Genomic DNA, 17,263 nt, shown 5'->3' on the forward strand with positions numbered 1-17,263 from the left:
GAGGTGCCCTAAGTCAATGTCTATCAGCATTGAGCCTTTGCCATAGTCCATTAGTACACGCCTGTTCGAATGACATGGTGTGAGGTTTGTTAAACCTAATAGCGCTATTAGCTAATGACCCGCTCGCCATAGGCCTCGGCGATTAAGTCGATATAATGAGGGACTTCAATAATAGAGGTTTGTCCAGTGTGTATTCTCGGCATCCTACCCACGGAGGATGGTAGTAATTACTGTTTAGTTCATTTACCCATTCCCAACCCTTAGGAATCCCATGCCTTGGAAAGAGTGTGAACTCACCTTGGTTTGCTCGGTAAGCTAAAGTTTGTGCTCACAAATAATCAGTCAAGTCCTAAAGTACGCACGAAGTTCACGTATAAGTACAATCACAGTGGATATTGAATCAATGATCACCGAATAGCACAAAGCACGTATTCAAACTCATACAAGTCATGCTTATCATTTAACAGCAGTTAATTAATCCAGTTAACTCTTAACAGAAATAACTAAGTTTACTGTGCAGATTTCCCTCTCGACGAAACACCCATGTTTCGTCGTTACTTCCCTTCGACGAAACACCCTTTGTTTCGTCGTGATACCCTCGGCGAAACACATCTGTTTCGCCATGTTTACCCATGACGAAACACCCCCGTTTCGTCATACCAGTTTCGTCGCGGCAGGCGATTCGTCGGGTCAGTTACGTCTTTAACAGTTACACAGAAAACCCTAAGCATCTTGAACAGCCGTTACCCAATGATCACCCACAATCACACAGCAAACATCCAATCATTCAGAAATCATTGTTACCATTATCATAACAAATCATCATGGCACATAATATCTAGCATGAATCCTAATTCACCAAACAACCTTCTACGACCTGGATTTCAACCCGTATGTATTTCCATGATAAGATCTATTTAACACAATAAAATATAGACAGAATCATGAGCAGTTAATGTAACTAATTAATCATAAACGACAAAGTTATCAAACTTTCATAAGATCCATATCACATACAATCATTGGATTATCGGCACAACGATTTTAGACTCAATAATACTTGTGAAAAACCCTAATCATACACACAAAATCATCACATAATTATTTACACTAACCGAGATAGAATGAATGATGGTTTGATCGCTAAAGAGGGCTTGGTAGACACAAAGCTGCCGTCACACAGAAGAGGAGAGAGTTCTAGGGTTTCTAAACTGCCAACAGAATGTCGAGTGTAACAGTTTCACGCAACAAATACACGTAAAAACGTGTTGGGCCCTTAATGGGCCTCGGCAAATCATTGGGCCGGCGAAACGGCTTGTTTCGTCGAGATGTTGTGACGGAACGCTCTCTGTTTCGTCGCTAAGGCTTATGACGAATCACTCAGTTTCGTCGAGTGTGGATTATGGCGAAACACTTGTGTTTCGTCGGGCCTTTTCATGGTTTAAATAGTTTAAGTTTTTCAACAGGTTTCATGTTATATCACCAAACCTACACATGCAACAATCACAATACGTTTTATCATATCACAATGTGTACAGTTACAAAGCAAACAAGTCGTGTAAGTAAACAACTAAACAGTTAACATACAATAAATACGAAAGTGAAATCTTGGAAACTCGAGTTGTCACAATAGTCGACAATTCCGGTAGTGTAACTGTGAATAGTCAGTGTTGGTAGGTTTAAAACCATGGCTATCAACGATGGAGACACCCAACCTTTCAAAGGTAATTTTATACCTCATTTATTTATTAAGCAGAGATTTTCTTCTCTTAGACTTAATAAATGATGTTGCAGATTTTGATGAAGATTTCATCTATAGTTATGTTTAGTGTTATCTTTAGATAAAGCTATTCGTGTTCGGATGCTTGATGAAATATATTTTGTTATTTTTACTCATTAATGGCAGCATTATCATGTCTAATTCAGATCTTCTTTGTTTTCACACTCAGTATATTGACCGAGCTGTGCGAAAAAAGAGAGACTGAATTAATGCAAACGTTGCGGTATTGTTGCTGGGTACACACTGTTGCTTAACAAAGGCAAACTTCAGGTAGAATATGCTATTATGGTTGATTTTAAATACATTTGTAGCGTTAATTGGTTTAAATTTGAATTGGAATTTTAAGTTTTACTAGGGGTTTAGTTTTGATTATAAAGACTCGGAGATGAAGGTGATTAAAGCATATACCATTACTGTGAGGTAGTTTTTTGTTTACAAGTAGTTTATTATGTACGTATTTTAGTCTCATGCTAACAATAAAAATAGATTTGCCCGGTTAGCAATGGAAGTTCGTTACCTGGTTTCGACATGACAGACAACTGCTTTGAATGGAGATTCAATTGGTATATTATCTCTGTTGAGTTGGATAACTTATGGCAATGTTGAAACTTTCTTATTTATCAGTAATATTGAATTCGTTTTGCAGGTTAATAGGTTGTGGGAGTTGAGTAAAGAACAGTGGGATGCCATTTGGTTGTGGTTCTGGTGCAGAGTACACATATAGTGAAAAAGTGGTGTTGCATGAATAATTTAAATGGAAATGTAAAATGTTTTCGTAGATTTTTTAATTGCAGTTATTGTTATATGATGACTTAATAACATAGGTTTTTATTGTGCGGACTAACCCGACCCGACCCGAACCGAAACCCGAGTCAGTGAAATTTCCAGAACCGAGCATCAAACATTGGCTTTTATTTTGGGTCAAGTTTCCATAGGTCTTTGCTTTTCGGGCTTCGGCTTGAAGACCGAGATCGACATCATTCACAACTCATCGAATTGTCCATTGCTTTTCTTACTCATCATCTTCCTTCCATCTAAGCAAAATTGCTTTAAAATATCCTTTAGCAGTTTGTAAATATAAAATACCCTTTTACAACTATAAAATAGACTTATATTATGGAATACGATTCAATATTATCAATCAAATTATGCAACTTAGATTTGGAATACCATCAACGAAAATTGGTGTGGTTTTACATCAGAAAGAATTATGCGGTGTTTTACTTATGCGTTACGTATTTACTATTTAATAAACATTTACTTTTAACAAATGTGTTAGCAGTTATGTATTCTCTAACAGGTTAAATGAGACAAAACTCGGTTTGTTTCAGTTTTGGTTTGAAAAAATAAAACCAAACTGAATATACCGAAACTTAAACCAATGAACACCTGAAAAATAAGTTGTCCTTTAAATAATTAAATCAAATATATAATAGATATTTTGGATATATCATGTATGCCGTATGATGATGGCTTGTATGGGTGGATTGTAGAATTTAGTATGTTTATTCATCAATTAGAGATCAACTACATAGGCTTAGTCCGACCCAAATAAGTATTCCCGACAATGACCCTGCTGTGGCAAATATGGTCACCGTGGTGGAAAAGAGAAGGCCTCTAATTTATGTCTATGATTTAGCACCGAAGTTTAATAGTCTCGTACTTGAGGTTAGAATGTTTGAAGCAACCAATTTGTAACGTGTTTGGTTGCAGGGTTGCTGTTTTAAGCACCACTGTGTTAATGGGATTTATGACCAAGATAATGCTATTGTGTGGATGGATCAACTATGTGGTTTTCGGGTATCATCATATCCTATAATAGTGATCTTCATTATTGGCAGCAAACGACATGCTAAGTGACGAGTCAAAACATATAACATTTATGCGTTTGTTGTCCGAAACGGCCCACGAACACTTCTTTGTCCTAAAACATGTTGTAAATAATTAATGTTCTAAATATTTAAAAAAAAATGTCAAAATATATCTTTTAGATAATAAAATGATTTCTTTTGTATTCAACAATTTTGGACAATGCAACCATATGAATGAATACTTGTTCAACAATTTCATCATGTAATTTTCATTTATTAATATATATGTATATTTATTTTTTTAGATAAAAAGATTCACAACCCGTGAGTATTCGCGGGTGATAACCTAGTACTATATAAAGCAAATGTGATGGACAAGTTTGTAATTTTACCATGCTTAAAAGTTATGAAGCACCATGTACAACGACGTGTAAGCCATTTTAGAGGGGTTAAATCTGTATTTCACCCAAAGTTTTAAGACACTAGAGGGGTAATTGAAGGATTTCATAGATACCTTTTATTGAAATTGAATGTATAACCCTTTCATCTCCTATCAATTGAAATGTCCAAATTTAATGTATTAATTGTTAGGAGAGTTTCTGCTATTTCTGAATAGGCAATTACAAGAAAGAACCGTAGTCAAACAAGCGAATGGCACACAATTTTCAAATCTGAAGTCTCAAATCAGGCGAATGTCCTCAAGTAATTGCATTTTTGTTTTGAGTTTCTAACTTTCTATGGTTTATGTTATCATTTGCAAACAGATTAATTTTTGAACTTTTAACACATAAGGATCATAGAAAATTGCATCTCAGATTTCCTTTGTGTATGAGGTTGTATGACACCTAAATCAAGGACTACCATTTATTGGTGGATTGAACACCGACGGCGGCGAAATAGGATTCCAACGGGTATGTTGGTGAACGGAGAAACATCACTTCGTCTCTCCCCGGTTCCTATTTATGATTTTATTGCTTTACAAGTTCTCTAGAATTGATTTTAAGGTTTTATATGCAGGATTATATTTCTTGATTGAATGATGGAAATAGTTTGTTGATCGATCACAAGGAATGTACTTCTTTGTTCTATGCGTACTTCCGACTTGAGGACTTTTTTTATATGTGTTTGTCTTCCTTGAAGTTGGAACTTTCAGTGTCTTTTACAATGTGTCTAGCTGGGTAAATAACTTTTATCACGAAGATAGATGATGGCAGAGAAATCAAGTGCTAAATTGTTTTTTTTTTTTTTTATCATTTTGTTTAGGATTAATGTGCTAAATTTGTAATAAATATTTATTTTATTTTATAAATTTTGCATAGGATTACTCAAGGCTGGAAAGATCATGCGCTGTAGTGGGCATCCATTAGGGGTATATAAACATTTATTTTCCCATTCATGTTGCATTTATATTATTGTATTTGTGGCCTACGTTACATTTTTCATTTTTTCAACATCATCTTTCATCATTAATGACTTAAAAATGGCAAAAAGTTTTTATATATGTTTCTTGACCCAGGAAGGCCACCCATGACAGATAATTTTGGTTATTTTGGGCGATGCAATTCAAAGGGTGATTCGGTTGAAAGAAGAAGTCGTGAAGCTTAAGGAGTCTACTCAATATTTTCATGCTTAAATTAACGAATTAAAGATATTTTTTTTTTTTCCATTATGCCTTTATAGCTCTTTTGGAGATAAAACTTGGACATTTTAGAGTAACATCAAGCCCCACCACGCGTATGTGGAGCTCTTGTCCTAGCTTTCTAGACATAAACACCTTGGAGCGTTTTGCGCTTTTTAAAACCAAGGTCACCGAGTTCTTTAAACTGAGACGGTGGGGGCATCTTATGAACATGAAACTGTTGCAACTAGCAAATCATATGTTATAGCTATCATCTCTATGATATGCCTGCTAGATTGTCTCAAACTTTCCTTTCATATTCTATTTTCAGGTCGGACTGGCATTTTGGTCCATGTGTCTTGTTTGGGCGCAATTATGAAGCAGTGAGAGATGCCTATGCCGCCTCCACCGTTCCATGTGTTCTTCATGCGATTTTTGTAGAGGGTCTAGCAGTTGCTGCAACAACAGCAACACTCAATTGGGTTATTGACCCAATGACATCATATTACCTTTTCGAGGGGTTGGTGGTTGTGTGGTGCATGCGCTAACATTGTTCGACTAATGCTACACAACAAATACCATCTTGAGGTAATCACAAATGTCACTAGCTATTATATTTTTTCAACATTAACCGGAAGTTGATATTTCTGTTTGGTTTGAGCTTGCAGAACGACCCCTGTGATCCATGTTTGGTGCACTGATGCTTTTATTGGTGTGCTATGAGCCGGGAACACAGGGAGATGAAGGCGCGCCTGTCTGATAACTCTGCGATGCAGCGATGCCAATGACCCTGGTCAACACCCCTTCTGTTCAAAAATCATATGGGTTAAACATTATTCAGAACTAGGGGTGTTAAATGGGGCATGTTTCCGGATTGGCTTCAGAACTAGGGGTGTTAAGTGTGTTTTTTTTTTCATCTCTTATTTTTTTTTATATTTTAAAAATCCGAATATGCATGTGTTTTGTGAGAAGAAAAATAAATTATTTGGGCGATAATGATTCTCTGTTTCTTAGTCAAGATCGTTTGTTAATTGAAAAACCCGGAGTATGGTTTTGGATTACATGAATGGTTTGGATATTCAGGTGTATATTGACAGAGTGTTGCTGATGTCTATTGGTTTTTTGAGTTTAACTGGTTTTAAATGGTGTGTAAAACTAAGACCATGGGGTATGGTGGGGCTTGGGTTGGGGGCATGAGTTGACACATGGGGGCATGTGAAATGGCTAGTTTGGTTTGGCCATTGAGAGCCCGCCATGTCACCTTGCTAGCCCGTCCCACGCCCGGCTTCAAACCCAAGCCCCAAGGGCCACGCCCCATACCCCATAGTCTAATGAAGGAAGATGGTGGTGGATTGATTGGCCATTGAAATTAAAAGGCTGTAAGGGTATTTTTGGAAATTGGGTCTGTATGCTTTTAAGAGGTGATTACTGGTTGAATGGTCTAGAGACTAATTTTTTGGAGTATGGGTCTGTATAAAATTGGGGAGATGTTGGTTTTAAAGGAAGTTGATGTTGTTATGGGTACTAATGTAATACACTTTTGGTATTATAAAATCTTATTGGATCTAGGAAATGGGCAATCTGGGCAAATGAAAGGGATGTAAATGCTGACTGTTGGGCTGATTTGTAATATCGGACTGCTACAGGAATTGCAGAATGCTTAGAGTTGATGAATTGAAGTTCAAGACTACTGTTGGAATTTGAAGTCTTTTAATTTTTTGTTGTGTAAAGTGGTTCTAAGGTTTTTATGCCTGAAGGGTGTCTTGGACTATTAGGTTTTTGTATTACTTGGACTATTAGGTTTTTGTATGTGTTTTGTATAGTCAGGGCAGGGGCCGGGTTTGAAAAGCCCATTTGGTTAGGTACCTTGTTTTGGAGGTTAGAGTCTGCCTTGGGTTGATGTCACGGGTTTTCTAGCCTGTTAGGTATGTAAATATTTTTTGTTATAATAAATTTACTAGAGGTGCTGAAATGAATTATGTATGTGAGAAAGCCAAAAGTAAGCTCTGTGCACACATTCTTTTCTTTCATGTTATTTTTTATTTTATTTAATATAATAAGTGTTCACTTGATCCGTGAAGTAAACGTGTGCTAAAAAAATATAAGTACCCGTGGCAACACGCGGGCATTCCTACTAGGGGCATGTTTGGCTAAGCTTATTAGAGTTAAAAAGGACTTTTGGGAAAAGGACTTTTTGAAAATGAGTTTTTAAAAAAAGTGTTTGGATGCTCATGGGTTGGGAAAAGCCAATAAGTCAATAAGTTGTTTTTTAAAAAGTGTTTGTCTTAGCTTATTGATGTAAAATGACTAAAATGGGGTAAATAAGGGGTACATTGGTAATTTGAAGTTTGAAAAGTTATAAGCTGGCCAAGAAGTCACAATATACTAACTTCTTGAAATCTCCTTTTCCTTCAACTCAAAAAGTCATTTTAAAAAGCACTTTTCCATTTGCCAAACACTAAAATGACTTATTGGCTTTTTGATTAAGCCAATAAGTCAATAAGTTGGTTTGAAAAGCTTATCCAAACATGCCCTAGTACTATATAATAGATCTCCCATGTACAAAAAAATAATTTTCTTAAAAATTTTAAGATGGGATATCAAAAGCCAAGTTAAAACCCATAATTTTTGACAATTCTTTTCCCTTTCTACCCTCCTCTCCCTTCAACATCACAGTCGATTACACAACCCCTCTCTTCATGAATTAGCCATTAATATCACTAATCTGCCATTTGAATGCAGAATTCCAGTCGACGTTCCCAATCCCCCAACCGACGAATCGCAATCGTTCCCGTTAGCCCTTCCCATTAAAGAGAGGTAAACGGGAGTGAGAGATATAGGGATCGGCTGGTGGTTTCTGGTAGGCTTTTGGCGGCACCCGGGGGCCTCCGATTTCTTTGGCTCCGATATGGTCAATCAGTTTAATCATTCTCCGTCTATGTTATCACACTTTCTTAATGCAGAGGATGCGGAATTTTTTAAGGAGTGGTCTATAACTAGTGCCCGTAACTTGAACATATTAATTCGGTGTTTTTATCTTGCATCAGGTTTTTGGGTCAATCTTAAAAAGAGTACGTTGTTCGGGATTGGGGTGGATAATGTTAGGATTCAAGAAATGGCTAGAATCTTAAGGTGCAAAGTGGGGTCCTTCCCTTTTATTCATTTGGGTTTGCTGGGCCAATACGAATCTAGTTAAGTATTGGAGGTCGGTGGTGGAAGTTTTACAAAAAGGGCTATCATCTTGGAAGGCGAAAACGGTTTCACTCAGAGGGTGAATCACATTGACAAAATCAGTGTTGAACCCCCATCCGATATATTTCTTCTAGCTCTATAGGACTCCAATGCAGGTTATAAACCAGTTGGAAAGGATAAGGAGTGGATTTTTATGAGGTTTTAAGCTGGAACAAAAAAAGGTAAATTGGGTGGCATGGGAAAATGTGATGACCTCGAAGGACTGTGGAGGAGCAGGGTTGGGTTCTGAGAGAATTTAGAGAGGGATTGAATGAATGGATGATCCTCAATGTGAGGATGCACATGATATAAATAAACTAATAAGTTACACTTGAGTATAAGAGAATTACATAAAGTACAATCCTAACCCATTAAGTAATTCTAGTTTGATTATGATTAATATCCCCCCGCAAGCGAGATGGTGGTGAGCCAAGGCAAAGCATGTCTCTGAAGAGCTCAAACTGAGGTCTAGGAAGACTCTTGGTAAAAATATCAGCCACCTGGAGCTTGGTAGGAACAAACTTTGTGTGTAACTTACCTGAGGAGACCAGTTCCCGAATAAAGTGCTAATCTATGTCTATATGTTTAGCACGTTTATGAGCAATGGGATTATGACTTAAAAATATGGCACTTTGATTGTCACAAAGTATGGTGGGACGATCAGGTGGAAGGGCATGCAGTTCCCTGAGAAGGTGAGTAACCCAAACAATTTCTGCAGCGGTATTTGTCATAGCGCGATACTCAGATTCACAACTAGAGCGTGCTACACTTGGTTGTTTCTTGGCACTCCATGAAACAAGATTGCCTCCAAGTAAGATGGAATATCCATAAGTTGATCGGTGTGTTTCAATACAACGGGCCCAATCAGCAACTGAATAGCCAAGAATGTTGGATGAAGTTGCGCGGCGAAAGGTGATCCCAAAATCAATGGTACCTTTAACATATCTGAGTATGCGTTTGACATGCTGAAAGTGATCAGTTGTGGGGTTCTGTAGAAACTGACTTACTTGATTTACGGCATAGGCGATATCGGGACGAATGATAGTTAGGTATTGGAGAGCTCCAACCAATGACCTGTATAAGGTGGGATCTCCGAATGTTTCACCTGTGGAGGTAAAAACAATGTTAGCCGCAAGAGGAGTGGCCATCGGTTTGGCATTTAACATATTAGCCCGTTCTAAGATATCTCTAGCATATCTCGACTGACTGAGGAATAGTTGACCTTTTAATTAGTTACTTCAAGTCCAAGAAAGTAACTTAAATCGCCTAAGTCTTTTGTAGCAAACTCAGAGTTGAGTTTATTGACAAAGGAGGATATAACACTTTCCCAATTGCCAGTGATAATTAAATCGTCCACATATGCCAATAAATAGATAATAAATAGATGATGCATGAATCCTGTTTAAAAATAAATAGAGATGGGTCAGCACGACTGTAAGAGAACCCATTCTGAAGAAGAAATGTACTGAGACGTTGGAACCAAGCCCGAGGCGCCTGTTTTAGGCCATAAAGTGCTTTGTTAAGTCGACAAACGTGATGTGGGAACCGCGGATCAATGAACCCAGACGGTTGTTCCATGTACACTTTTTCTTGAAGAGCACCATGTAAAAATGCGTTATTGACATCGAGTTGGTGGAGTTTCCATCCATTTATGACAGCCAATGATAAAACAATGCGGATAGTAGCAGCTTTAACCACTGAACTGAACGTTTGTGAGTAGTCAAGACCTGGAACTTGAGTGAATCCTTGAGCAACTAAACGAGCCTTGTGTCTTTCAATCGTGCCATCTAATAGATATTTAGTACGAAAGATCCATTTTGAACCAACTATATTTGTGTTTGCGGGTCTCGGGACAAAAGTCCAAGTTTTGTTTTGATGTAGAGCACCAATTTCCTTCCGCATGGCCATAACCCATTCCCGTTGTTTAGCCGCAACTTTGAAACTTGTCGGGTCAGTTTTAGCAAAGAGAGCAGCATTGAGACTATGATGCTGAGGGTGAACAAAATCTGGTCTATGAACTGGTTTGAAAATTCTGGCTTTGGAACGAGTCGTCATATGGTGACCAGTTGGGTGGAGGTGGCGGTGGAGGCGGAGTTGGCGGCGTTGATCAGTCTGATGATCTGGCACAGCAGTTGTTGGAGGAATCGTACTGGTCGGTCCAGAACTAGTGGGCTGCTCTTGAGAATTGTTGGATGGAGGAGGCCCATCAGCATCATCTAAACAAAGACCACAAGGAGCAGAATGTTGGACCTTCTCAACAGGATTCTCGTTTGGAGGTGTTGTGTTTGTGACAGAACCTGTCCAGGATTTTTCAATAAAGGTTGTTAGTTCAAGATTAACATTATTTTGTGGGCAAAGATCTCCTGAGAAAGGAAAAAATAACTCATCAAATGTGGCATGTCTTCTGAAGTACACACATTGTGAGGTGGGTTCTAAACATCGAAATCCTTTATATTGGGTTGCATATCCAATGAAAATGCACGGTAACGAACGTGGTGCCAACTTATGTTCGGAATAGTCTCTAAGATACGGAAAAACTCAACACACCAAAGGTGCGAAAATTATTGTAGTTGGGAACATGGCCGAACATATGTTCAAAAGGAGATTTGCCTTCAAGAATTTTAGATGGAAGACGATTAATAATGTATACCGCTGAGCTAAAAGCTTCAACCCAATATGACGAGGGTACTTTAGCATTGAACATCATGGCAAGTCCAGTTTCAATAATGTGACGATGTTTTCGTTCCACGCGTCCGTTTTGTTGAGGAATGTAAGGACACGAGAGTCTATGAAACGTTCCATTGTCTTGGAATATCTTTTTAACTTGATTATTAACAAATTCCGTTCCACCATCACTTTGGAAGACCTTGATTTTTCTCGAGAACTGAGTTTGAACAAAAGTAATAAAAGTAGTTAAAATAGTCGAGAACATTGCTTTGGTGTGTAGCGGGTATAGCCACGTGAACCTGGAAAAATCATCAACAAAGGCAACATAATACCGATAGCCTTCATGAGAGGTGATAGGTGATGGTCTCCACAAATCACAATGAACTAAGTCGAGAGGAAAGAGTGCTCGTTTTGGATTAAGATCAAATGGCAATTTTTGTGCTTTGGACATTTGACACGAGGAACAAACAATGGGTTTAGGCAAAATGGATGTGACTTGCACTAATCCGGTTTTATTTAATAGCTTAATAACATCATTGGACACATGTCCTAAACGGCTATGCCATAATTCATATGATGCTTTATTTATAGAAACAGCACTTAGAGCTTGATGATCTTGATTCAACACATAAAGCCCGTTCTCACATCTTCCTTGAGCCAGGACCTGCCTCGTTTCCCGATCCTGAACATAGAAATTTGGTTGAGAAAAAAGCACATCAACATTGTTGTCCATAGTTAACTTATTGATAGAAAGAAGATTTTTGGTGATTTTAGGAACCACAAGGACATTTTTAAGATGAATATTATTACCAATAGTTTTGTGTCCCCTGTGAGAAATAGACAGAGATTTGCCATCTCCAAAAAATACCTTATCTTTGCCATTACATGAAATAATGTCATGAATATTACCAGTAGATTGAGTCTTATGATCGGTAGCCCCGGAGTCAGCATACCAACTAGCATTGTTGGGATTAATTTGACATTGCGCCTGAAACGAGTTTGCAAGATGGGCTTCACTGGTGGGATACGACACATGGGAAGGACACGAACTAGCGACATGACCATGGAGGCCACACAATTGACACGGATGACTAGGACCATAGGAGTTCCTGTTATTATAACGAAAACCATTATTTCCACGACCACCACGGTTGTTTCTGCCTCCTCGATAGTTGCGGTAACCACGATTGTCTCCACGTCCACCACGACGAGGGGGACGGGAGGACTGAGCCACAAACGCCATAGAAGAACTGTTATAAGACTGAAGTTCACGGACAAGGACCTCATGGCTTTCGGCCTGAGCGACCAAATCTTGGAATGAAGGGGATGGACGAGAGGCCCTGACAATCGACGTAAAACTGATGTAATCAACACCGAGACCAGCAGTGAACCAATGTAACTTATCGGAGTCAGAAACAGCATGACCAATGGCTGATAGTTGATCACATAACCCCTTGAACTTCCGGCCAAATTCCGCCACAGAATCAGATCCTTTGACAAGTGAACGCAGCTTGTCACGAATATTATGAACTCGCTCGACAGAGGCATTGCAGTACTCGTTAGTAAGAGCCTGCCAGATAGCTCTTGCAGTGGTGAGGCCGACGGTCACCGACACCGCTTCTTCGGACAAAGATGAATTGATGAGAATGACTGCATGACGATCGGCAGCCATCCATGCGGTGTACTGCGGATTAGCAGGGGTTTTGCCATCGGTGGTCAGAACTTCCGGCGGGGCTGTCGCAATACCATCGACGTGGCCGATGAGATCAAGATCCGACAAAAGGGGCCATATTTGGCTTCTCCACAGCAGGAAATTGGTTGATGATAACTGGATTTTGAGGGAGTGTAGGAGGGCGGTCATGGATAGGGAGTCATTGGAAGTTTTAGATGTTGACATGGTGGGAAGAAGGTGAAGAGAGAGGCAGACAAAAAGAAGAGGAAACAAAGAGTTGAGAAGTTAAAGAGGGAGAGGAACCTGAGCGGATGATACCATGAGAGAATTTAGAGAGGGATTGAATGAATGGATGATCCTCAATGTGAGGATGCACATGATATAAATAGACTAATAAGTTACACTTGAGTACAAGAGAATTACATAAAGTACAATCCTAACCCATTAAGTAATTCTAGTTTGATTATGATTAATAGGTTCTTTGAGAGAGGCAAACCTTGCGATGCTCGCAAAATGGTGGTGGAAGTTTAAAACTGACACGAATAGCTTAAGGAGGAATGTTATCTGGAGTATTAATTATTGCACAAGAACATGTATTAGTTTTAGAATTGTTGAATATTTATGTGTTAATATTAATATTACTTTTTATAACATAAAAGATAACGAAAGTCGTGAAAAGACAGAAAAAACAAATAAATAAATGATTTGACATGTCAGATTTAGATACATACCTTTTCACTCTAACGCTAAGAACTTTAAAAAAAATATGGTTGGAGCAGAGGTGTGGAAATTTATGAACCTTGTTCCAAAGCATCATGTGGTTCGAGCAGAGGTGTGGATGTTGTTTGAGTGGAGAAGGCACCTTCGAAATCCTCTTTGGCTTTCCCCCAAACCACCCCATAAAATCCTATTGTTATTATGCTTCCACCCAATACACTGCACCATACAAATATAATACCACAAACTCAACCACTTACACGTCCCTCATTTCACTACTACCACAAAATTGGGGATGATAGATACCCGTAAGAAAAATAGCTGATTATTATTTTTTTAATTTAATAATCCAATCTAATTAATTTTTAATCAAATTATTCATTTTTTAATCTTAAAAGAGTCGTCGTAAACTGTATGTCGGTTATCCGTTGGTGATTAGAGGCCAATAAATATATTTGTAAATTAGTTTTGATATGTATGGTTTTGATAGGAAGAATATGAAAAAAAAAAAAAAAAAACAAAACAAAACTATTTGTTTTATTCAACAAGTATTTATGTTTATTAATTCTCACTGGGGTACAATTACTTTCCACTCTTTTACCCATTGATTTATTTTCTAATTATTATACATTTTTTTAAGGTTTATAAATAATTTTAAGTTATTAAGTCAGTCTACCACCTAGAATCCCAGATGAACCCCACCATTACTCCCAAACAACCCCCACCCCACACACATGAATGAATTAAAAGTAAGATGGAGATGAATGACCTTCCAAGATATAGTGAATCACCAAGAAGCAAGACACCCATAAGCACCGCTATAATAATTGTTAACGGTTTGAACATGGCTACATATACCGGACCTTTCAATCGCAACACCCAAATTTGTACCACGACATTAAAGAATCCAGAAGAAAACCCCTAAAAACACACCAATTCTTAGATCTTTCTTCACTTGTAATGTGACTTCTGAATTTAACATTTAGCGGTGTTCACTAATCATTATTTTTCGGTCTTGATAGCTTATTGGCCAAACTGGTAACTAAGGTGCCAAAATAGTTCAGATGACTTTGAGTGATTTTTTTTTTTTTTTTTTAAATTGACCGAGTAAATTGCCATTTTAGTCCCTGAGTTTTTGTCCAAATTGTCATTTTAGTCCAAATAGTTTTTTTTCCTCTTCTGGGTCCTTGACTTTTCCTTTTTCTTGCCATTTTGATCACATTGCCTAACTTAGTTAAAAAAACAGGTTATAATCAGGGGTATTTTTGGCATTAAATTATTATGAGGTTTATAAATTATGTTGTAAACTACCCCTGGTTATCACTACACAACAGTTATGCTAAAAATACCCCTGGTTATAATCAGATTTTTAGACTGAGTTAGGCAATGTGATCAAAATGGCAAGAAAATGGAAAAGTCAGGGACCCAGAGGAGAAAAAAAACTATTTGGACTAAAATGGCAATTTGGACCAAACCTCAGGGACTAAAATGGCAATCCACTCTCAATTGACTAGTTCATGAACATTATATCTAGAGTAACAGCATGAGGTTGAATGTTCAAGAAGTCCTATGGTGAACAAAAGTGTACATTTTAGAAGTGTGTGAGTTTGCTGGTACATAGTAAAAACACACGGATGACGTATAAACCTTCGGCCAAACCTATAAATCTGGTACGTCAAACCTAAGCTATGGGATGAATCGTACGGCATCCCCTAGATATGAATGATAAAGATGACGACGTATGTCTTACCATGTATAGTATAGTGGCCAAAACAACATCAGGCCTTAGCTTCCAAGCTTCTAAATCATGTGCCATGATTAAGGCAGCAAGTCCAGCTACAACCAATCCACTTATGCCCAACACAAACACTAGGATCAATTCTACAGAATACTCTACCAATATCTTTGCCTGCAAAGGTTGTAACAAAACACTCTCACCTTTTTAATATATGCTGTAAATGGAATTATAATTAATTAGTACCTGAGCAACTAGGGCGAAGGAGAGTAGAAAATATTGACCTGCAAGTAAAATGCCACCAATAATCCAATCCTTGTTCATTGAGGTCGATAAAAGCATTTGACCGCTATAAACAGTTGCTATAATCGCTCCTGATATCGACAGCAGTGTTCCTAAAATTTTCGCCAAGCTCGTATAGCTTCGCAAATGTACCTTTTCCATCCTAACACGTGCAGCAGATAACATAGTTATGATGATCTTAAGCTAGCTAGCTAAGTTTTCTATTAGGGCATTCAAGATTCCTTCTAGTTTGACTCCTTGATAGACCTACCTGAATGGAATTTCAGGTTACTCACTGGTTTATTCAAATTAACCTTTTCATTTTTAGAACCTGTTTGACTTTTCATTTGAATTCAGTTCTAAGTGGAGTAGTTAGTAAAAGCATTTTGTTACAGTTCAAAAATTTCTAGTTCCACTACAAGAGTGGATACATCATCTTGTTGCTTAACACAATTAATGGTTAATCGAAGATAACCTGAAAAAGAATGCAAGCACAAAGGTAAAAGCAGGTGATAGGTTGCTCATGATCGATGATAGAGTTGGAGAAGCATACTTGAGACCAACATATCCAAATATTTGTGACAAGTACCTATCAATCATATGACATTTCAGCCTATGGAACATGTATTATTATTACTTAAGTTTCAAAAATTATCCAACTTGACTTCTAATGAACCTAAATTCAGTTTTTATGTTACTAAGATGTTAATTCCTTTCACCTATGATCTAGTGGTTTAGAATTCTCACAAAAATAGTGTGAGTTCTGGAATTTTGATGTCGAAAATTGTTTCCAATATCAACTCACAAAATTATCACAACTTTCTTAAATACATAACAAAAGCATGCTTCTAGGTGTTGACGAAAATGGTTATTTAAAAATGCTAAAATATATAAGATCCAGTAACGTCGTTATCACCCACCAAATCAAATCACTTCAAGGTATTGGAAACAAGTATAATAATACTTGAGCAAATATAACTATTAGAAAAATACTTAAGCCAATTTAAAAAAAAATAATAAATAAATACTTGAAATGAAATATTCCAGCAAAGAGGAAGAAACTTACATGAGCACACTAAGCATAAATATTTTCCCAATGATGGAGATCTTGATGGGTGGGATGCTTGTTCTTCTGTAAATTAACACTCCAAAAACTAAATCCCCCAAATTAAAAAGGTTTCTATTATTATTATTGTTTGATTCTGAAATACTAGTACCTGTGTAGGATAAAGAGGCATGGTAAGAGGAAGATGAAGCCAATAAGGAAGACATAAAAGGTGAAAACATAAGAGTTTATCCCTTGAAGACTTGCTGCCGATTTAAAGAGTGTGTTGCCACCTACTAGCATCAACTCCACCATCACCATCCCTGCAAATGGCAGTACATCTTTATAGATCACTTTCCCTCTCTCTTCAACACCCATTCTCTCTCTCTCTCTCTCTAGATCCTCTCTCTCTCTTTGTTATTCTTGGGTACGATGAAATATGTAGAATATTAGTTTCCGTTCATTATCTATATATTATCCATACTAGTCTAGTCTAAGTACCCGTGTAATACACGGGTAGCTACACAAAAAAAATATATACTTTAACAGTGTGGACGTAAATAATTTAATTATATATACGTTTAAATATTAACATAAAGGGATTTTTACATATTTCCCCCAATTAAGAGGCTTAATTACATATTTGTCCAACCTTTATATTTAATTACATATTTCCCCTTCCTAAACTATCTATATTACATATTT

The 17,263-nt window shown here is 37.5% G+C and overlaps 1 protein-coding gene and 1 long non-coding RNA gene across 13 annotated transcripts; one reads left to right on the forward strand and one right to left on the reverse strand.

Moving 5' to 3' along the window:
- Window positions 1-327: 327 nt before the first annotated feature.
- LOC110912566 (WAT1-related protein At4g15540) lies at window positions 328-17,009 on the reverse strand. Of its 12 annotated transcripts, none has more exons than XR_002578012.2 (8): window positions 16,731-16,999; window positions 16,580-16,645; window positions 15,989-16,102; window positions 15,478-15,676; window positions 15,247-15,405; window positions 14,266-14,417; window positions 13,511-13,715; window positions 328-349 (listed from the first exon to the last, which is right to left on the reverse strand). XR_002578012.2 is itself a non-coding variant. In XM_035988994.1 (8 exons), exons 1-8 carry the CDS (start codon window positions 16,934-16,936, stop codon window positions 9,007-9,009), a joined length of 1,569 nt encoding a protein of 522 aa, XP_035844887.1. In that variant the 5' UTR covers window positions 16,937-17,009; the 3' UTR covers window positions 8,708-9,006. The 12 variants fall into 12 exon arrangements, 7 of the variants coding, with proteins under 7 accessions (XP_035844887.1, XP_035844890.1, XP_035844886.1 ...); XR_002578009.2 differs by lacking the exon at window positions 328-349 and adding an exon at window positions 5,437-6,015; XR_002578011.2 differs by lacking the exon at window positions 328-349 and adding an exon at window positions 8,708-9,545.
- On the forward strand, window positions 5,107-6,202 carry LOC118491334. Its single transcript, XR_004891294.1, has 2 exons — window positions 5,107-5,797; window positions 5,878-6,202. It is a non-coding gene; the product is annotated as an uncharacterized LOC118491334 (long non-coding RNA).
- Window positions 17,010-17,263: the final 254 nt, after the last annotated feature.

Source organism: Helianthus annuus, chromosome 4 (assembly GCF_002127325.2).
Source record: "Helianthus annuus cultivar XRQ/B chromosome 4, HanXRQr2.0-SUNRISE, whole genome shotgun sequence".
NCBI classification, from domain to species: Eukaryota; Viridiplantae; Streptophyta; class Magnoliopsida; order Asterales; family Asteraceae; genus Helianthus; species Helianthus annuus.